This window comes from Sceloporus undulatus, chromosome 5, assembly GCF_019175285.1.
Source record: "Sceloporus undulatus isolate JIND9_A2432 ecotype Alabama chromosome 5, SceUnd_v1.1, whole genome shotgun sequence".
Taxonomy (NCBI): Eukaryota; Metazoa; Chordata; class Lepidosauria; order Squamata; family Phrynosomatidae; genus Sceloporus; species Sceloporus undulatus.
Window position 1 is genome coordinate 59,862,208 of NC_056526.1, and position 23,366 is coordinate 59,885,573.

General features: G+C 38.8%; 1 protein-coding gene across 3 annotated transcripts in view; it reads right to left on the reverse strand.

The window, feature by feature from the left end:
• The window catches only part of USP15 (ubiquitin specific peptidase 15), a 56,931-nt gene that overhangs the window by 27,711 nt on the left and 5,854 nt on the right, over positions 1-23,366 (reverse strand). For all 3 annotated transcript variants that reach the window (XM_042467608.1, XM_042467607.1, XM_042467609.1), the window contains 2 exons: positions 22,852-22,997; positions 14,304-14,365 (listed from right to left, as the gene is read on the reverse strand). In XM_042467608.1, the coding sequence (XP_042323542.1) occupies positions 14,304-14,365; positions 22,852-22,997 (208 nt within the window). The remainder of the gene's footprint in view (positions 1-14,303; positions 14,366-22,851; positions 22,998-23,366) is intronic.

Consider the following 23,366-nt stretch of genomic DNA (forward strand, 5'->3'; position numbering starts at 1 on the left):
AAAAACTCACTTTAAAAGGGATATTTCTTTTCTAGAGCTATAACTTTTACACTCATGCCATTCCCTTAAAATATAGATAGATGCTCAGGTTTGGGACTGGCTATACACTAGAATTGTAAGCACTCTCTCTGGGTGTAATACTACTACTACTACTACTAATAATAATAATAACAATAATATTTATTATGTGTTTATGTGTGTGTATGTTAAAGCCATATGAAACACAAGACAGCAAGTTATAACAAATCACTCCACAATGAACATTGTTTTACATATGGGACCCAACTTACACAAAGGATTTTCTAAACAATGGACACACACATTTCCTACTTCAAGCTATTAATTCCATTATTTGTCTTCCTAAGAGACAAATCAATTATTTGATTTAATGTGCAAGTGCATTTCTTCAAGTCCAAATACCTATATAAAGAATGTAATTTTATTTTAATGTTCTACTTAATAAAAGTAAACTTAGCAGCTATGTAACCAACATAGTTTTAATATATTATCTATATATACAGTGTCTGCCTTATAGGGACTCACCACACCTCACATTATTCAATAACAGCACATGAATGTCAATGCGCTGAAGTGGAATGTTTCCACCCACTGAATAATATGGGGTACAGCCCTTTGTGTTTTTTCACATCTGTTGCGGGGAGGGAGGGGCAGAACAGAACTCCCATGGATGAGAAGGATCCATTGTACTTGGTCATGACAATCAAACATCTCTTTCAGTATCTGACACATTATGAAGTATCAGAGTGCAGCTGGGTGGGCAGTGTGTGGTCCTCCAGATGCTAACCACTATAGTTAATGGTACAGATTGGAGGAAGTGATACTTTAATAATTGTTTGGAGGCCACACAATAAGGCGTTTGTCCTTAGTGTAAATATTTATTTTTGGAGCCGAAGAGAAGCAATCTACTATCTAATGGGTTGTATCCCTTATACCAGCTTTAGAGGTAGTAGTCACATGATTTCCCTTCATTTCCAATGATTCCTCTCTTCCTTGTTTAATTACTGTATATACTCGACTATAAGTCAACCTCATGTACAAGAGGGCAGGTTTTGGGGACAAAATTATGGGGTTTGATATGATCCATTAATAAGTTCCCCACCCCCATTCCCTTCTCCTTTTGTGTCGTGTCTTTTTAGATTGTAAGCCTGAGGGCAGCAAACAGTCTAATTAAAATAATAATTGTAAGCCGCTCTGAGAGCCTTTGGAGCTGAAGGGCGGGGTATAAATACCATGAATAAATAAACAAACAAATAAATTGCAGGTAAAACTTAGGGGCATGTAACAAAGGAAAGCAAAGGAAAACAATGTCAAAGAACTTACAGAATTCCAGCAGGCATAACTGTATGTGCTCACACTAAAGACTGAATGGATGAGAGAGCACGGGGAGGTCAGTGCTTCCAGGACAGATTACACTCTGCCTTTCACCAGAGGATGGTTTCTTTTTTCATAAGAATTCAAGTGCAGTACTTACATTGACCCATGGATAAGTCGACCCAGGTTTTTCTGGTCAATTTTTGACTAAAATTTCTAGACTTACACATCACCTTGCTATAGAAGATCTCAAAAATTATGCCAAATATAAATGTGGAGTAGGCAACACATACAGAACACCAGAGAACTGAAAATATCATCTCATCAGTCACAGAAATTCATTGATTTTACAACCACATTTCCAAAATGGGTATGGATTGCTCTTCTGCACTCTAAGAATGTACTTAGGATGATGCTGTGGAGCAATCCATTATCTTGTAGAACATACCCAGGAATTCAGTCTATTGCATGGTAATGGCTGCTCCTCTATTGAACTTTTGCATTCAACACACTGTAACCAAAAGCTAAATTATATTATATAAATATATATGAAGATACATATGATGATACAAAATGTATTTTATAAGATAAATATATTTTTATAGCATCTTATGAATGTAGAAAGCTCTTTCCATCCAGCTGCTTTGCAAATTTCCTCCAAGGATGTATGTACATAGAAATACACTCTTGTAGTGGTCACAGACCTTGCTGAGTGTAGCCCAACATATTCAGGTCTTGGCTTATGTATTGAAACATAGATATATAAACGTTCTTATCTATCTTGCTACCATCTGCTTTAGGGCCCTGAGTTTTTGAGCCTTTTGGTTTGTAGACTGAAAGATAGGAGCTTTAGTATGTCTAATGCAATTTGTTCTTTTTATATTTTCCTTCACTACTCTGTCCTCATCTATTTAATGCCGCTTTTTCCTCAGGTATGTGAGATGGTTTTGCATACAAGGTAGGGAAACAGAGAATCTAAGAATGTGAAGTACTGCACAAACTCCTTGACAGGAATGTTGAACCTATAATCAAACAAAGTTTGTCCTCTGCAAAGTGGCACAAGATCTCATTAGCAGAAAGTGCTGCCTGTTAAAGCTTTTAGCACTAAATCTAAATCCTACTGTATGTTGGAAACATATATAACATAGCCAAAGTTCCCGGAGCCTTCAGAATTGCTCTTTCAAGAAATCTCTTGCATGAATGAAGAGGTGCTGCCAGTCTCTGCTTATCTATGGTGGATACTCTTGTAAATGCAGCTATAGTATATACTTGACTATAAGTCAACCTCATGCATACGTCAAGGGCAGGTTGGGGGCCAAAATTATGGATTTTTAAATATGACCCATAGATAAGTCAAGTGTAAAACGTAGGGGTATGTAACGAAGGATCTAAATAATGAAGCAAAGAAAAAGAATGCCAAAGAACATACTGTACAAAATTCCATCAGGCACAACTGTTTCTGCTCATCCTAAAGGCGGTATGGATGAGAGAGTAGAGGGGGTCAGGGCTTTCAGGACAGATTATACACTTCCTTTAATCAGCAGATGTTTCCTTTTTATACTGTATATGAATTAAAGTACAGTACTTACATTGACTCATGGAAGTCAACTCAGTTTTTTGGGGTCAATTTTTTAAGTAAAATGTCTAGACTTATACTTGAGTATACATAGTAATTGTATTTTAAAAAAATATGACATCCTTTCAAAATTACAAAAATGATAACCTATCTTTAATTTCTAATTTTGACAACTCAGTTCCTTGAACACTACATAATAGTCTGAATGCTTTCTAACTAATATCATATATTCATGTTGAATTTTTTTGTGAACCTAGTACTGTCTCTTTTACTGAGGACAGGACAAGTGTCCTACATCTGCTAAGTGCTTGGTTCAATACTCAGATAGTCACTTTAAACTACTGGGATCTGGATATTAAATTGGCCCTCTGTAGTAAGAAATCTGTTCTCACTAGTAGTCATGCTGGTGGTGTTATCGCTAACTGAACTAGCTGTGGGAACCATAGATAATGAGGCCCATACAATGCATATTCACTTTCCTAGCATTATTTTCTTAGCACTGTCTGCATAACTGTGAGTGGAAGGAATATATACAGTCAGCTCTCTGTATCCATGGATTTATATCCATGGACTCAACCATCCACAGCTTGAAAGTATTAAAAAATAATATAAACTTCAAAAGCAAACCTTGTTTTTGCTATTTTATATAAGGGATATCATTTCACTATGCCATAGTATTTAATGCGATTTGAATATCCACACATTTTGGTATCCATGAAGGTCCTGGAACCAAACCCCAGTGGATAATAAGGATCCACTATACAGACGTTCCTTTGGCTATGTTAATGACAAAGCTTCATGTGCCTCTGCATCTGGGTTTCCATCTACTGTATTTTCTGGCATATAAGACTACTTTTTAACCCAGGAAAAACTTCTCAAAAGTCGGGGGGTCATCTTATACGCCGGGTACTGAAACCTCCAAGCTGGACTGGAGAATCCGTGGTTGCCGCATATGGTGGGGGGAGCTCAAAAACGGCCATGGCCACATCCCCACCATATGCGGCGACCGTATGAAAGCAGCAAGGGTGGCGCTGTACAAGTACGGTAGAAGAAAATCCACTCACCAGGATTCATGGAAAGAAGTGACTTAACGTGGTCCCAATGACTAGTTGAGGGGGCACCTCACCATGAAGATGTAAGTGAGGGTGGAGCAAGCTGCAGGTGTCCGGAATGCCGGGGCTATGGAAAAAATACCACTCTGATAGTCTTGGAGACAGGGAGGGCTGGGTAGGTAGGGAGAGCTGACCAATCCAAACAGGCTTTGTAAACAACAAGTTTTCCTACTAAGTATTTGCATGTCATAAGCATTTGAATTAAAATTACCATATTGAAATCAAATCTGATGTTTTTTTAATTTTTATTTGGTGTGCGTTGGAAGAGAGGTAGTCTTATATGGTGAGTATATCCCAAACTCTATATTTTAACTGGAAAAGTTGGGGGTCATCTTATATGCCAAGACATCTTATACACTGGAAAATACGGTATTTTAAAAAAAATGCTTCAGTTTGGAATTCCCTTTCAAAAATATCCTTTGCCATGAATAGACCAAAGGTAGCTTGTAACTATGCAAAAATTTAATTGACTTAGGGACCCTTTCCCTGAAGTACCTTGTTATGATTCAACCAGTCTGCTTGCATTTTAGCAGAGAGCCTTTCAAATGAATCAATAAGATGGACTGGATTGATTTCTCAGTTTAGTTGCCTCCTTCCTCATCCAGAACAAGCACAATCCTGCCTGACTGCTGTCTTATAAATCTGTACATTCTCTTTCAACAACACTGGAAAATTTGTGAAGTGCCAGCCTTACTGCTCTCAGTTCTAAGAAATTCATGCTGTGCTTCTTTTACTTCACTGACTACTAGCTGTGAACTGACCTCTTGTTGCAAAGTGCCTCTCAACTGGTCAAATTCAGGTCTGTCATTATTAAAGTCTTTTACAGAGGAAGAAATGGAACTCACCTCCACAACTGTTCTTCTGGACTCATCAGTTGGTCTTCCTTCATTTATTTATTTATTTTTGATAATTCCACTCAGTAATGACATCTGTTTATCACTGTTATCTGATGAAGTCTCAGGCCTCATGTGATATCAACCTCCAAGCACTATTTTAATTGTTGATATCAAATTACTCAATAAACTGGAAAAGTGCATTATGTGTTCACACCTCAATGGCTTCAACTTCACTTGATACTTTTTTTCTTCTCTCTTTCAATGAAGAAATACAAGCCTGTTGTGAATCGATTCCTGCTTCTAAATGAGTCAGGCACATTGTTAATGCCAATGACTCTTCTTGTAATTCAGCAAAAATGTGTGATGTTGAAAGATGGAAACTTTAGATCCTCTTCTGACTTGCATCTGCTCTCAGCTTTCAGAAGGATGTTATCTAAGCATGGAAGCAATTAATTTCCCTGTTGTCTCAAATATTCTATCAACAAGGCCAAAGTACGTGTTCACATATGTGAGTATATGCCAGGCTGAAAGAAAGGGCTTTGATGATAAAGTTGATTGTGAAATTGGAAATGCAGAAATGAAGACTGTTGCAACTGGAACCTGACGATAAGCCTCCAGTAGATCTACCATTACCATGAAAAAAACATTCTGTTGTAAATTGTCTCTGATTGAAGATCTGCATCTTGAAATGCTTCTGTTTCACAAAGCCAATTAAAACTGGATGAACTCTGGCACAGTATGTAGGTACTTGTTCTACTGCACCAATTTGCAGAAGGTGTTGCATTTTGTGAAACATCATGCCTTGCTTCTGTTTGTTTTTTGGAACTGGAAAAAGGAAGGCACCTGTTCTTCACTCTTTGTGGAAATAGAATCTTGCAAGCTTGCTGAACAACTTGTAACATCTATTGATCTGTTGTCATTAGGATCCATAATGGGTTGAAAAACAATAACTTTCCTTCTGAAAGATTCACCAAATCAGAACCAAGTCTGACCCCTCTATTTGTGTGGGTCACCTCTTTTTTGGATTGCTGCTGTCTCTCTTGCATGAACTGAAACCTTGACCTGTTCCACATTAGCGTGAACAGCCGTAAATTCCTCTGTTGTCCAAATCTTCTTCCTACCTGAAACTTCATGTTGTACCTTTTCTTCTGGACTGTTGGCATTACATGTCTGTAATTTTTCATTTTCTCTAATAAATCCTCAACAAACAGATTTACTTAAATGGAACATTTCCCAAAATCTGTTCATAATTTCTGATTTGTGTCCTAATGTTTCAGCCTACTAATATTTGATGATGTAATAGATCGGGCTGCAAAAAAGGCTAAATTCTGAGTGGCATGTGCCACAAATGGTAACTGTTTAGTGCATGTTGCAAACATATAGTATGTGCTAATATCTTCTTCCCCATCAATATCCTGCAAGCAACTCTAATAAACATTAATGCTACTGTCAAAGAGCTTACAGCTGCAGCCTCGTGTCTTCCTTTGATTCAAACCTTCTATCATTGGATTTTTTCCTTTTCTCATGAATATACTGTATCTCTTGAGCAGCATTTAATTTCATATGCTGCTGTAACTACACTCCAGTCAGACCCTTAGAGTCACTCTTATTCAAATAAGTATTTTTCCTAATAGCATTTCTTTTCCCTGGTCAGAGGCCTGCTGATGTGCAGCCAATGACATTTCTGAATCCTGCTCAGATACTTGCTGAAATGCAATCAAATGAGCTTTTTTTTTTTTTTTTTTTAAATTGGGCTGGCTCCTTGTTCATTCCCTTACTTTTTCCCCCTCTGGTGGCCACAGTACATCTTTCCCTGATTTGGACTCAGAGTCCATTTCTTTTCTTCTTAGATAAATCTGTATGCCATTTAAATAAATCTGAATGTCATTGTCTTCTTCCACTAAGTTGTGGAGTTAAAGAAATGACAAAAGTGAAGAAAGAGAAGGGGTTTTTTTTGTGGGAGTAGATGGAAATAAAGCAAGTAGAGGTCAATATCTAGAGCAAGAAAAAGAACAAGAGTAGGATTAACAACCATGAAAAGGTAGGAGAAAGTGAAGGGAGGGACAATGAAACTCACTTAGCAGGCAAGGCAGGGCAGAAAAAGCTGAAAGGGGAGAAAAGACTCAATGCAAATACAGTTGCCCCCCCATTTTTGCGGACTTGAAGTCCGCGTCCCTCACCAATGATAGAAGGCCAACGGGGCTTGAATATAGGCAAACTTCCATTTTCAAGGGAGGGAGTCTGGAACAGATCCCCTGCAAAAACACAGGGGCAACTGTAATGGAAAATCATGTGACACCTGTGTCTGAAGATGGTGCTGATAGTGGATTACGTCTCTGTACTATTCAGAGGATGCAATGGGCAATACCAAAACTTAGCTCATTAATTTTGAGGGAAACATGAAATAAAATAAACAGGCACATCAATAAGATGTCTACATCTATTTGTATAATCAATACACTTCAAAGATTAGTTGATACAAATACATGTTTTCAAATTTTATGTATGAAGACAAAAATATACCAGGTAAGAAATACTACATTGATTGTTTATATTTATTCACACACATTCTTATTATTTAAAAGGTTTTACAGTGTCAATACAATCACAAATCAGGACCACGACAGAAAGAGATGCTTCCATTCTTACAAGGGATATGCACAATCTCAACAATCAACACCAGCTTCTATATTGTGTCTTAATGTGCTTTAGAAATGCCTTTCCATCTCACAAGCAATTTGGTGCACTCAATGGAACTGCTTTTTGTTGTGTTGAGAAAAACAAGTATATGATTCTTGATTCCAGCTGATGTCATGGAACTATGCTAGAATTCCTCTGATTCTAGTCCTTAAATGTATTTCAAATGTGTGATTCTACACAGTTCAAGATTTGTTTTATCAGAGTTTACAGTTACTTTAAGCTCTTTATTTTCGGGCGTAAATCAGCTCCCTCATTTCTACTAAAAGTACACTACACTACTTTTTGCTAATATTTTACATTGTAAGATGGTTGTCTGGACTTTGAAATGCCCCTCAAAACTACACATAGTTAGTTAAGGCACCTAAGTGCACATAGTCATTCCACTAGAATTGAAAGAAAAGAAAAAGTATATTTATTCACTTGCTTCATTCTTATGCCACGTCCAGGGCTGGTCAGAATCTACAGTGATATCTACATATTTGATAGTGGTAGATTGGCAAAGGTATCTGACTGACTTTTGTTTCAATATTAGCTACTCTTCCCAACAGCAGTGCAATTATCTACACATTCGATAGAAAAATTAGAACTGTGTTAAATGGAAATGGACTATCAGATAAGAATGTACAGGATTGCAAAATCATTAGGCTAATGAAATTGAGACATCTGGGGAAAACCAAGATGTCTGATCACATGCTCACACATCTTTGTTCATTAACTCTTCATGTATGTTTGCACCCTGGTGTACAGTCAGCCCTTCTTATACACGGATTTTTTATAAACGGATTTAAGCATACACGGTTTGAAAATGTTCCAAAAAAGTATAAATTTACCTTGATGTTCCATTTTTTATTAGGGACACCATTTTGCTATGTCATTACAGTATACTTAATGGGACTTGAGCATACACGGATTTTGTTATACACGGGGGATCTTAGAACCAAACCCCAGCGTATAACAAGGATCCACTGTATTATTTTGCATCTTGCTCTCATTGGTGCATTCCAAAGTCTAGTGGGGGAGAGGTACTCATAAGTGTGAAGTATGCCCACTTCTTGTACAGTTTATAATCAGGATCTATTCTGGGTTGAAAGGGGGCAACCTCAAGTATTTGTTGCTATATTTCCTACCATTCCAAATATCAGGAGTGTATGGGGATTACACGCCTGCTAAGAAGTGGCTATTTGGTTTGTAAAACTAAATCAGACATACAATCCCAAGTAGTGTGACCAACATAATACCCAATTTGGCCACATTTACCAAGTGTTTGCTACTGTCAGGCACAAAGTTGTCAACTCAGTCTTTTACCTGGAGATGTAGGGATGAAGCTGGAATGCAATGTGCAGTATGTTTTCCATCACCAAGCTAAGACCCTCCTCTAGAGATACTTAATCTGTTTTATCGTTATTAACATGTTTGGCCATGTAGACTAGCAGGAACATTAGGACATACAATAATAGTAGGCATTTGAGAAAATCACCACTCTCCAAAATCTGGATTAGTTTAATAAATATTCTAATGTAAATGCAACATGCTTTCTACACCACTATGGGTGTGCGTTTAGCTTGTCTCAAATGTTTCTTAATAGCAAATTTTATGGAATTCAGAATCATGACAGTTATTGTCACTGCCCTAGCACCATGTTGGCTAACCTATGACACACGTGCCGAAAGTCGCACGATTCGTGTGGGCATGGCAATGGAAGGGGGGCGGGGCACACGTGTGTGCACTGCCCTTTTCTGTGTCTCACCCTAGTTTGCCCCAGGACAATGGAGCCAAAAGGAGCTGGCTGGCAGTGCTGGCGTTCCAGATGGAAGTCCTAGCCCTTCTAGCCAGACAATCAGGAGAACATCCTTTCCTAGCTAAGCACTGGTGTAGCAGGAAAGGGGACCCCCCTTCTCCCCCTTCCTGCTTTTTTCTCCTGGAGGACCTTTCCGGGACTCTCTGACCAAGATGGCTCCTCAGGGGTCTTGGCTGCTGGGGGTGTCCAAGCCCCTGTCAAGCGGCAGTGGCGGTCCTAAAGCAAGCCTCTCCCGTGGCTTCCTTGGCAAAGACTGGGATAGAGAGGGGGTTTGTCCTTGCCTGCCTGAGAGTGTCATTTGGTGCCCAAGGCCTCAGTGGCCAAGCAGGGATTCGAACTGTTGTCCCCAAAGCCTGAGGCTGGCTACCTTCTCGGCCCCCTGTGGCTCCCTTCAGGGCGCGATCCAAGGGGGGGGGGTCTCTGCAGCTCCCCTGGGAGAGGGATGGGGCCCAGTGGGGCTCCCCTGTGGGGAAAGGGGCTTCGGCTCAGCCTGCCTAGGCCCCAGCCCTCGTTCCTTCAGAGCAGCTGGGGGGGGAGCAGGGTTTTTTTTTTAAATTAATTTTTATTTTTTAAAAAAAATTCTTAGTAAGATTGCTTGAGAGGAGGTTTTCCGTTGTCTTTCTGCAATGCTGAGAGAGTGTAATGTAACTCCTTGTTTCCAACTTACGGCGTCCTTAGGGCGAACCTATTCTGGAGTTTTCTTGGCAAGATTGATTCAGAGAGGATTTTTGCTATTGCCTTCCCCTAAAACAGAGTGTGTGACCTGCCCAAGTGGGTTTCATGATGATGACTTGATGATGAGAGAGTGTGACTTGGGGTGTGTGTGTGTGGTGCCTTCAAGTTGTTCCTGGAGACCCTATCATGGTTTCCTTGCAAGATTTAATGGGCACGGAGGTGAGTTTTTAAAACCTGGTGGGTGGGAAGTGCTGTAGACGCCGCTGCCAGAAGGGAGGCTTGCAACTTGGGTATGAATAAGCCCTATTAGTTTGGAATATCAGTATACACAGGGTGTTCTATGGAAGACACTTGAGGGAAATAAACGATAAAAAAACACTCCTATAAATTTAAGCTTCTTAGCCATGCTACAAATGGAGGATATTCAAGGAAAATGAAGGACCTCACTAAATAACAGCTAAAAACCCTCCTAGAAATGTCAATTCATGCTTCTTAGCCATGCTCAAAATGGAGGAAATTAATATTTATATGAGTGGCTTTTTTGTTTTGTTTTGAATTTTTATTTGTTCACATCCTCCATTTTTTCCTTGTGTGTCCCCCCCTCCGGAAGCCTCATGTCCAGTCCCTGGAAGTCCCGCCCTTCCATAAATTCTGCCCCAGTACCTGGTGACACCAGGTGCCGGAACACCACTGAGTTTGGGCACTCAGTCCTTAAAAGGTTCATCATCACTGCCCTAACAGCTAGACTGTATGCTTTAGGGTCACCACCCAAGGTGGTGGTCTATGGACAAGTGCCAGAGAGTTCCAGGAAAATTAAAGAAATAATGATAGTCAACAGACACACATATGACACCGGTTCTCTGGCACAGTGGAGAAAAATATTTGCTGACTCTTACATCAGATAGCTTAAGAAACAGTACTTTAGGAATCAGCGGTCCATGGGGTAGGATTCAATGCACCGCCAATGCAGAATGGTGGAATCTAGCAAAAGCGCTAAATGGCAATATATCCTTCATGCTGTACTCCAATAAACTGTTCCAGAGGGTTGGCAAGCCTTCTGCAGCCAGCATTAAGGTGTCTCTGATGGCTGTAGGGAGGAGGGGAGAAGAAGGTGTGAGTGAGATGGGGGGGGGGGGGGCAGATGGGCAAGAAGGGAGAGCTTGAAGTCTCCCCTTCCGAAGACAGATTGGGGCTGCGGCAAACACACACTGTGGTTCCAATCTGCCTTCAAGCTGGCCAAAAAAGGAGCGGCAAAAATCTGTTCATTTTTCAGCTGGCAAAAAAACTGCCTTTTACTGCTGTGCCATGGCCCCATGGCAGTTTCAAGCCACTCCAGCCGTGTGGTAAACGCTGTTCCATTCTATGCCTTGAAGCTGCCCACGTCTGGACAGTCACTCAATCTCTGGGCAGCTTAATTACATGCGGTGTCGAAACGCTGTGTTCCGCAACTGCTCTGATGGTGGCATAAAAGAGTCATCTGTTTGGGCCCTTAGTCTCAATTGATTGAATGAATGAACAATTTAGCACAAAGTATGTTATAAGAATGTAACATTGTAACAATTGCATTGCAATATCAAAACTAACTATATGAAAATCAGTGTACAATTTTCAATTTAGAAGTAATAGCAGAAAAGGGCAACTTCTTAAGAGATTAAATCTGAATTAAATGCTTTGGGCTGTAGAAACAACAGTTTGACTGAAATACCATTTTTATCTAGACTAATACTAAGGTAACTGTAAAGGTGGTCCCTTGACATGAATATCTACTAGTAACCAACTGTAGGGGGTGGTGCTCATCTCCATTTCTAAGCTGAAGAGCCATCATTGTCTGCTCTGGCAGTCATGTGGCCAGCATGACTCCACCTTCGCAGAAGTGGTACTTATTTATCTACTTGCATTTGCATGCTCTCGAACTGCCAATCTGCTGATCTTGCAATCAACAGAGTCAGCATCTTAACCACTTGAGCCACTGTATTCATAGTAATACTCTAAACTATGAAATCACAGTAACAAGCAAAATAATCTACTGCATTCTATTACTGTACTTAAGAAGTGTTGTGTGCATGTGTGTAGTTTATTTATTTATATATTTAAATAGTTGTGTTCTCTACCTTTTACTCAATTTGAATGATTGCAGTGCGTTTTTAGGGTCTGTTCTCCTTAACTTTAATCACACTAAGGCCCTAAAGAGTGGTGTGTGGCTGCACTGGCACCAATCGCACCAGGGCCGTGGCAACCACAAGTGCTGGCCCCAATCTGGGCTACCTCTGTGGTCCTGGAGTGGGCTACTGGAAGGAGACGATGCTATCTGCTCCTTCTTGGCCCAATTCTTTCTGGATGGTGTGGCATCAGCACAGCTTCCGGCCACATTCGGGACATGTCATCTGAACGCTATGCCCTGAATGCAGCCAGAATCCATGTCATTTGGCCTGTGTGTTTTGGGCCCAACAGAACGATCTATAAAACTGTACTTAGAAAATATATGTATAATCTAATTGGTCATTTTTTTCGCTACACCACCAATACTATTTTTTCCCCTTAGATGCAAGCCTTTACACTTTTCACATTTAGCAACGATGGGATTTTACTACATAATACATTTACAAGTTTTACAAAACATTTTAATAACACTTACTTCATAAAACACTCTCCATATGTGGGTGTTTTTTACAACCACATTTTCATTCATACTTAGCAGAACTTCAGGCCTGTTTACTCACCATTTTTGAGATGTGACAAAATGGGTGAAACAGCCAGCTTCATGCACTCTTGGAAAATCCCAGTTACACTGAATATACCCAGTAAAGTGATGTTCAAACCACAGGTTGAAAAGCAATTGCCTAATATAAGCCTGATGGCTATCCTGCATTTAAGAGTTAGTAGGGGGACCTGACCTTCCTTAAACTTCTAAATGTCTCTTTAGATTTGCTACAACTACAGACCATCAAATTGTTCTGGGCTATTTGGATCACTTCAGACTTACAGCCAGCTTCATACCAGTTCCACTCCTACATGGGAATCTAATATTAAGGAAATCAATGGATGCCAGCTGCAATTTGACCTATGAGATAACCAAAGATCTAGTTTTTGCTGCTTTTCAGTACCTCTATGCAACTTCCAAGAAAGGTAATTTGATGCATATATCAAAATGAAGTTTACTCCCAACTATAATTTTAATTTTCATTGTATGTAAGAGTGGCAGCCACTTTCTCATGCGAGTTCCTGGCTGCTGTTAGAGATCAGAGATAATAATCTAAAATCCTGAGTTATCAGAGATAATAATCTAAAGTTCTCTAGAGATGATGGGGACAGCGATTTTACCTTTAGCGGGTGAGAATCAGATGCCCCCAAAGGAAATATATGGAGTATGCAGGTTCATCCTGACCCTTCCTGATTAATGTTCCAGAGTCAACAGAAACTACAAGCATGTTGTACCACATGACTAATGTGTCAGAGAAGTCCAAACTTTATTAACAAAGATTTAACCACTGTACTCATTCATTACTTGATAATTTCTCATCTAAACTGTAACAGTGTGCACTATGGGGGACATAGTCTAGGTACTGCAGGTCTCTAAAATTTGGAGAAGCCTTGCTTTCTGTTTTCAATCTTCTACCCAAATAAAGTCAGTAAGGGTGATGAAATAAGCCTTCCTCAATGTGGCACCTTAATTATAGAATATTCTTCTCAAAGACACCTTGTTTGCCACCTATTTAAATACAGTTAAAAGAAAATTTATTTTTATTTTTAAAGCTGATAGGTAAGTAGACAGTGCTTGTGTGAGTTTAATATTTATAGAGTTAAGCCACAAATCTGTAATATTTCTTTGCACGCCCCCAGATAAGGAACACAACTAACGAGTATGATAAAGATATTACAGGGTAAGTCTTATTCACCCCATCACTGCAAGTCAGATGATAGAAAGACAACCAATAATCATAATGCAACAAGAAAGTCACAAGGAATAACATTAAGTCATGGTTACTGGTTAAATATCCCAAAATACAATAATATCTTAGAATACCGCACAAATTTCCTAATATTACAATAATAATAAAGCTTTAATTCCACAGAAATTAATACTATTCAACAAGGCTCAACTGTTTTCAGTGAAATAAAGCTGCTCATGCTTGATTATGCTGTCAGCTTTTGCAACAAACAACGTACAGTTAAAAACACAGACGTGGGGTTTGCAAAATGAGAGAGAAAAACTGGACAAGAGTAATTCCATTAAAACATGTTGCAGGAAACACTAGCTTGTTTTAATCACTTACTTTGGAGCTGAAGGGCCTCTTGGCCATGTTCCATCTTCATTTCTTTGTTCTATTACTAACACCTGCATGAAAAAAAATTAAAAAGAGCAATGAACATCATCGGAGATTAGGATGACAAAATAGATTAGGATTTTGCCAACTAGACATTACAATTTGTATCAAGAATGACCACTGTAAGATTTACACTAAGATTATTGTGTTAGCTTCAGATTTAGGCATGTGCAACTGCACTAGTGAAAGCATCTTCCCCCATGCCATGAATCTGGATCTAATATACTGCTCACTGAAACCAGCACAAACAATTCACTTTGCTTGAATAACTCTACAGAATTGTGGCAGTAAAAAGGATCTTGAAATAAAATATACCCTAAAAATTGAGTATTTTTGTATACTTTTGTCTCCATTAACAAAACAACTATATGTGGCAATATAAATGTGAAGCATGAAAAATGTAAATTTTTCATTCCTTTTCAGAATTATAAAAAAACCCTATTTCTAGTAACTCCTGCGGCTGCCCACAAACATAAAACAAAGTACTAATCAAATACTCATTTACCCATTTAATTATTCCCATTTACACTCACCCATTTTGTGATTTCCACTTACTAGAATTCTTATCTCCTGAAGCAGAATTATTGTTTAGTAATGCTAGTGTATTTATCACTGCATTTCACTGATGCTGTCTGAGTACAGTCACATCAAGTTGGCCCATGCCTTAAAATGACACTTCAAACTTGAATTTACTCTACTGTAGCTGTATGAGTGGCTGGTTGACCACAGGTTTAATCTGTTTTATGGGAGGTTAGAATACAGCCTGCAGAATTTTCTGGATCACTCCTTTTTCTAAGCCCTAATGTATATAGGTCAAGGGTGGGAAGAGGAAAGGAATCCCTTTAATGGTTGGAAACAACACCAGGAATTCTTTTATTCACATGTCGGTTTTGTGACATCAGGAAATACCGTCTATTTCGTCTGCTTTTTGCCCTATACACAGCGATCTTTCTTTTATTTTGTGGTTAGTGACAGATGAGCATTAATGAGAATCTCAGTCCAGTTGGCTTCTGCATATTCCAGATGGTACTGTGAGAGTTAACATCATTAAATGTAGTCAATGTTTACAATTTGTTCTTTACTGTACATGAATTAACAAGAAACCACCATCATTAGAGTATGCAAGATCATTGGATCTCCAGATTTATGAATGTGCCTTCTTGACTGTCAAATTTACCAACCTAGTTAAACTATTCAAGGCATAATTCAAACTGGCTAATCTAAATGGCAAAAATATCTTGTACCCCTAAATCATGACTGCCTCAACACCCCCCCCCCAAATCTAGTAGCAGCTATCCAAATTAAAGTACCTCTTTCCAAGTCACTGCAGATTTCAAGACCTGCAATGTACAGTATCCTGGATGGCACTGTACTGTCTCTCTTGTCATAACGTGCATAGTCTGGTGGTGCTCTTCGATTAATTTTTGCCACTAGATGGTCAAGTGACTTCACTGGTGAAGAACCTCTACTAAAGGTTTCATGTGAAATGGCAGCTATGACCCTTGGTTTTGCTCTATATAGGTCCTTGGGCTTTGCAGAAGCCAAGCTCCTTAGTGAGGCTTCCTATCATGTATATATAAACCAAGTTGTTATGTTTGGCTTTTAATACCCTATACAGTTCAAGAGAACCTGAACATATCGCACTGGTTTTTATATTCTTCTAGAGACTACTGCACTGCAGACTAATAAAGCTCATTGCGTGTAATTGTAAGACCTGGAAGAGACCACAAGGCCAATCCAGTCCAACCCCTGCCATGTAAGAATGTAGAATCAAAGCACCCCTGACAGATGGCTGTCCAGCCTCTGTTTAAAAACCTCCATAGAAGAAGGCCCCACTACAGTCTGAGGAAGTGTGTTCCACTGTCAAACAGCTCTTACTGTCAGGAAGGTCTTCCTAATGTTGAGATAGAATCTCTTTTCCTGTAGTTTGAATCCATTGCTCCAGATCCTATTCTCTGGAGCAGCCAAAAACAAGCTTGCTCTAGCCTCAATATGACACCCCTTCAAATATTTAAATAGGGTGATCATATAACCTCTGAACCTTCTCTTCCCAAGGCTAAACATAGCCAGCTCTCTAAGTCTCTCCTCATAGGGCATGCTTTCCAGACCCTTCACCATTTTGGTTGCCCTCCTTTGGACACACTCCAGCTTTTCAATACCCTTTTTGAATTGTGGTGATCAGAACTGGACACAGTATTCCAGGTGAGGCCTGACCAAAGGAGAATAGTGTAGTACTATTACTTCCCTCAACCTAGACTTTTATTGATGCAGCCTAGAATCGCATTGGCTTTCTTAGCTGCCGCATCACATTGGCGATTCATGTTCAACTTGTGGCCTACTAGGACTCCTAGATTCCTTTCACATGTACTCTTGTTGAGCCACATGTCCCCCATCCAATGTCTATGTATTTCATAGTACCTTACGTTTCTCCCTGTTGAAATTCATTTTGTTTGTTTGGGCCCAGTTTCCTAATCTATTAAGGTCATTTTAAGTTTTAATCCTCTCCTCAGGGGTATTAGCTACTTCTCCTCATTTGGTATCATCTACACATTTGATAAGCATCCCCTCTATCCTTTCATCCAAGTCACTGATAAACATGTTGAATAGCACTGGGCTTAGGACTGAACCCTGTGGAACCCCACTGGTTCCTTCTCTACAAAATGAAAAGGAGCCATTACTGAATCCCCTTTGAGTTCAGCCGGTCAACCAATTACAAATCTGTGAAACAGTTGCATTGTCTAGCCCACACTTTACTAGCGTGTTTGAAAGAATAACATGTAAGACCTTGTTAAAGGCCTTACTGAAATGAAGGTATGCTATATCAGCATTCCCTTCATTTACCAAGCTGGCAATTTTATCAAAAAGAGATCAGATTAGTCTGGCATGACTTGTCAGAAACCCATGTTGACTTTTTGTGTTTATGGCGTTCCCTTCTAAATGTTCATAGACCTTCTGTTTAAGGATCTGTTCTAGATTCTTTCCTGGTATTGATGCCAGGCTAACAGATGGTAATTGTTGGAATCCTCTTATTTTCCCTTTTTGAAGATAGGGACAACATTTGCCCTCCTCCTTTGGTGAGACTTCTCTTCTCCTCTAGGAGTTCTCAAAGATTATTGCTAGTGGCTCTGAATTGACTTCTGCCAGTTGTTTTAATACCCTTAGATGTAGTTCATCCTGTTCTGGAGACTTAAATTCATTCAGATGAACCAGATATTCCTGTACTACTTCTTTACTTATTCTGTGCTACATTTGCCCTATTGTGTCCTCTGTTCCATTTGGATGTAGTCAAGAGGGGAACCAACTCCACCATGACTTTCACCATTTAGAAGGGTTTCCCCAGTGAGATTAGGCAGGGTTTCGGTGTTTCCACTTTAACTAAGATGTTTTTGCCAAATTATTTTCCTAGTTGTTCACCCAAGCATTCTTTTTCATTGCCAAATTGTTAACCCTATCAGTTGCACTTGGTTTATAATTATCATTTTCTGTGTTATTTTTCTTGTAGTTACTGGTTTTACATTATCTGTTTTTATTGTGAACCACTTTGTAATTTTTTAAGCATGAAATACAACATATCAATATTCTGAGATAATAAAAACAAAAATACAACATCATCAACCAATACTCTTGCAGTCCTCTGTTTTTTCACCCCGTTAAAAGGTAAACTTTTCACCCTAGGTATGATTTTGGTTCATCTTGTTCACTCCTATGCCTCAACATTCAAGGGAGACCTCTAAATCCTAGTTAGGGCTTTACACACGTGGATTCTTGAGGTGAAAGCCTCATTATACAAGTTGAGTTCAGCACACATGCATTTCTAACTCCAAGTCATTGGAGGCAGCACCAAGTCATTAGAAGCAGCATCAAAAAATTTAAAATGAATAAATAAAGAATTATAGCAAAAATTCCAGTTAGAAGCCAAAACCTCAAGTTTTGGTTTCAGTTAAGAGATTATCAGTATTTTAGTAATTAGATATATCATTCTGCTGAAAAATAATAATTAATAAATCATGTTGTGTCAAATACCATCAGCAGATTTTAAATATTTTTCTTCAGAATATTTTTCTTACTACAATGAATGATAAAGCATAGTGTAGATATAACAAACTATACAACTGCTCTGCCATTATAGACTTCTCAACCCCACCCCACCCCCCAAATGAACTTTACGTCTTGTTTTGACAACAATTAAGTATGGTTGACTCTATCCAAGATCCCTGTCAAACCAGATCTTGAAAACCTCTCCTGGACTATATAGTGTAGTTGAGAGGTCAGGTCCCTTACTTCTGAAGAAATCCATGAAGGCAGTATGAGATGACTCTCTAATGAACAGACCAAACAGCCAAGATTAAACTGATTATCTTACCAATACTGGGTTGAAATCCATGGTTACCTTCCTCCAACAGAGAAAAGAAACCTTTAGATGAAACTTATTATTTCTTATCCTCTCAATTCTCATTTCTGAAAAGTACTGGGTCTGTGTAATAGTAAAAAAGAAGTTTTTAAAGTAACAAAACCAACCTGGTGCTCTTCAGGTGTTTGGGACTATAACGGTCACCATCCCTGACCATTTGTCATACTGGTTGAGAGCTGCAGCTGTAATTCAAACACCTGGAGGGGACCAGTTTGAGGATGGCTGAGATTTTCTTCTGTCCTTGAAGAAAAAGAATAGCTCAGAACTGTGAAAGTGATTTTCCTCTAATCTATATGGCCAGTTCAAGAAAATAACATTGGGAGATTCCTACTCAGCCCCAAGGCTATCCAGCTGTGGGATGCCATACGGTTCCACCTTATCCCCCACATTGTTTAATATCTACATGAAGCCACATGATGAAGTCACCAAGGGTTTTAGTATGGGCTGCCACCAGTATCCTGATGTTTCTGAGCTGTAGTTCTCCTTGTTGTTGGAGTCAGCTGGGGCTGTGCAGGAACTGCACCAGTGCCTGAATGCTGTAACAGGCTGAATGGGGTTAGTACATTAGAAGTGGATCCCCATTAGATGGAAGCTATGTGCACAGGTGATCCCTTGGCTTGGGAAATGAGTAAGTAATGTGTTCTGGATGGATCTACACTCTCCCTGAAGACGCAGGTATATAGTTTGGGAGTATGCCTTAGTAGATTATGTGGCCTGGTTAGCTTGGGCCAGATTAGATTGGTATGTAAATACAGTGTTACTTAGAACTAAGCCACAGCAGCCAATGCACTGGTAATGTCTTGATTAGACTACTGTAATGTGCCCTGTGTGGAACTTCAGTTGAAGACAATTGGGCAACTGTAGCCAGTGCAAAACAGAGAAGCTAGACTTTTGACAGATGCATGAGGATTCCAGGCTGTACAGTATATAATGCCAATCATAAAGGACACACACTGGCTCCCAATATGGTTTGGTATCTTTTCAAGATACTGGTATTGCTATTCACCAGATGATGCTCAAAGCCCTAAATAGTTTAAGACATTGCTATTTCAAGGAATGCCTTTCTCTAAATTTACTTTCTTGAACACTGAGATCTGAAGGAGAGGCCAAGGAGTGGAGGCAAGATACTGTGTGAAAACATTAAAGAAGGCACTTTCTGCTGTTGTGTCCTGATTATGAAAAAATGCTATCTTTAGAAGCCTGATGGGCACTAATAATAATTTTGTTCAAACTTGTATATGTGTTATGGTTGCAAATAGTTATATGTCCTATTTTCACTTGTAAAATTGTTCAACATACTTTTAGTCTATTCAAATTATTCCTTATTGTTTATATTCTTAAATTGTTTAAATTGATTTTATTGCATGCTGTCCTGTGATCATATGACACACAATAAGATAGAAAGATTTAAATAAAAAAATTGTTCTCTTGTCCTTTGGAAAATGATTAAAAGCAGATAAATTGTCTATATTTTACAGAGATCTTGTTAAAGCTAAAAGACATTTCAGAAACACTTCAATTTAGAAAAAAATGTAGATTATAGTTACTGACTTGAAGAATCAAAGAAATTTCCAATACAGTGTAATATTTGCAAGAATAGGGGAGGGAGTAAAGGAATCACAGACCCAATGTTTTATAATAAGGAACTATATACTAGTATTAATGTCAACATGTTATTTTCTCCTGTAAATAAAAAGTGCTTCTTTTTATAACACATTTTTAAAATAATACATCTTTGAAGATTAAAGCAATTCTGGAGAAAGGTTTGGGGAAAAGAGGCCAGGATGCAATAGTGGCATTCCATTTATTGAAGCAATTCCGTTTGCCAACCACCCCCTAAATTCTGCTCTGGAGAACTAGAGAAGCCCCTGGAGCAGATAGTTGGGTGATGTAGGGAGTAGGGGGGAAGAGAGAAAGTCCTATTACTCTATATGAAATATACTATAGTAACAGGTAGTGTGACCATGATTAAAAAAACAGCGTACATATTTACTCAGGCAGTACATTACTCAGTTTCAAGCAACCCACAAGTAAACTGATTTGGGGAGATCTGAAAATGGTAGCAGGCATTGGGGGAGAGGGAATATTCTTCAGTGTTTCTCAAAATATAAAATGTATAAAATATAATGTGCAATTATCATTATTTTAGTAGAAGTCAAATTTCTTTTCTGGAGTCTTAGCCAATTCAATAAATGACAAGCATGAAAATGCCATGATTTTATTAAAGTAAGGAAAAGCACACAATGTGGTATTGGTACAGAAATTATCTTTTCAAAAAGTTCAATTCTCATTTTAAAAAAGGTTTAGGCCTTTTTTATATGCCTGGAAATCTGGATAACAAACCCTGAAATCTTGGGAACTAGATAGATACCTACACAGAGTTGGGGATGGAGTTTCAATTCAATACCTTTTCTGCAGTCATCTGATACATAAATTTGTTTATATGCAGTTCAAATTCAGCTGACATAGGCGGGGTACAGTAGGTCCGCGGGGGAGTCGGAGCCTTCACACGGCCCGACTCCCGCGCGGACCGAAAAAGAAGCCCCAAAATGGAGCTTCTTTTTTCGTCGCGTTTGCGACGTAGCGAGGCGCCAGAAGCGGCGCGACACGTCTGGACGCTATGCGTCCAGTACGTAAAGATGGCGCCGGCCTTGTAGAAGGGCCAGCGCCATCTTGTACAGACGGAGTCCGTACTAGGCACAGGGGCGTCTATAAGAGACGCCCCTTTTTTAAAATGGGACGTCCGGAGGACGTCCCAAAGGGCTGTATAGAAAGCCCCATAATGAATAACTGAATTTTCAGTCCAGAGTATGCATTATCATGAACATGTGCTTTGAATAACTGTTTATTTGTATTCATTGAAATTTCATTTTTAAAGTATCCATCCACACACACCCATATACAGCTTGATATTAAATTCTTATTCCTTATACTTTTTTCTTTTCTCCTCCTTGTCACTAATGTTTTCATGTCTTAATCAAGGACTTGGATGTTTTACAGTATATGCTCGACTATAGGTCAACCTCATGTATAAGTTGAAGGCAGGTTTTGGGACCAAAATTATAGATTTTGATATGACCCATGGATAAGTCAAGAGTAAAACCTAGCGACACCTAACAAAGGATGTAAAGCATGAAGTAAAGGAAAACAATGCCAGAGAACTTACAAAATTCCAGCAGACATAACTGTGTTCATACTAAAGGCTGCATGGATGAAAAAATGGAGGGGCTTCAGTGATTCCAGGGCACATGACACTCTTGCCTTTCACCTGGGGGTGGTTCCTTTTTTTAATGAGAGTTAAAGTACTAACTAAACTAAACGTTTAGACTTATACATAAGTACATACAGCGGTTTCAGTGGATTTTTAGTCTTTTCAGAGGCACCACATAAACTAAATAATAACTATACAGAATAAACCAATAGTATCCATGTCACTGATACAAATGTGCCCAGGCATCCATATTTACAAGTATTTTTCAGACTTCCAAATCAGTTGAAAGCTCTTGTTATAGACTGTGCATCTTCTACATGTAAACTTTCATTTGTTGCTTTTGTTTGCAACTCTGTACTTGTATTCAGCATCTGTTTTGCATCATAGAAAAGAATGGATAAAACAATATTTTCTTTCCATACTCTTCAAAGCAAGATACAGTTTGTTAATGCTGAGGTATTGGGTAAAATTTTCACAGCCCTCTCTCAACCTCAGCCTACTATATAATTTCACAAACTGAAAGTGCTATACTGGAATTTCAAAACACTAACAAGATAGAAGTTATTGTTCAAGAAACATAATTTTCTTGAGTTAGTAGAATTAGTTAAATTGCCTTTTCAAGTCTGGTCTATGTATTTTTGAGGAAGTAGCTAAATGTAAAGCTGACAGAAAAAGCAACTTTAACCATGTCTTAAAAATAAAAGTGCATTCCCACAACTGACCTAAGTAGTTTACTACCAACATAAGTAAGAGACTAAAAATCTCCAGGTTTTAATATTACTGTATATTATATTTGCACTGATATAAGCCTCTAGCACAAGCCCAACTGTATCATGTATGTCCAAATAACAGTATAGTTATATATTATGTCATACCTGCCCCTGATACAAGCCAGCATCCTGTATGGTGCTATCTGGTTTATTCAAAGGTTCAAATGTGTTACTCATATATTTGTTCCACAACCTGGTCTCTTTTTCATCTGGAATATTGAAGATTTTCCTTATCTCCTTTTCAATTGTGTCTATATAGGAAGAAACAAAAATAATATTTTATGGTGAATGGCATCATGTATATACTAGGAACTGATTTACATAATTATCTTGTTTCAGAACCTGTTCACCTGCATGGTATAATTCAGTATATGAAAAGAACAGTTGGCAAGCAACACCAAATAATAAATGCATTTTGCAGCCATTTGGGCTAATTTAAACAGTGTGAATAGAGAAGTGGAGGAAGGGTTGGATCTGACCAGTCACCTCTGTGGATGAAGTTACACATCGCTTTAGCTTCACACACACAAGCCTGTGTAAAGCCAAAGATGAGTATCTTTTTTTCATGCAACCTGGAAAAGCATATATATACCAGCAATCATGGTTTAAAAGAAATTCTG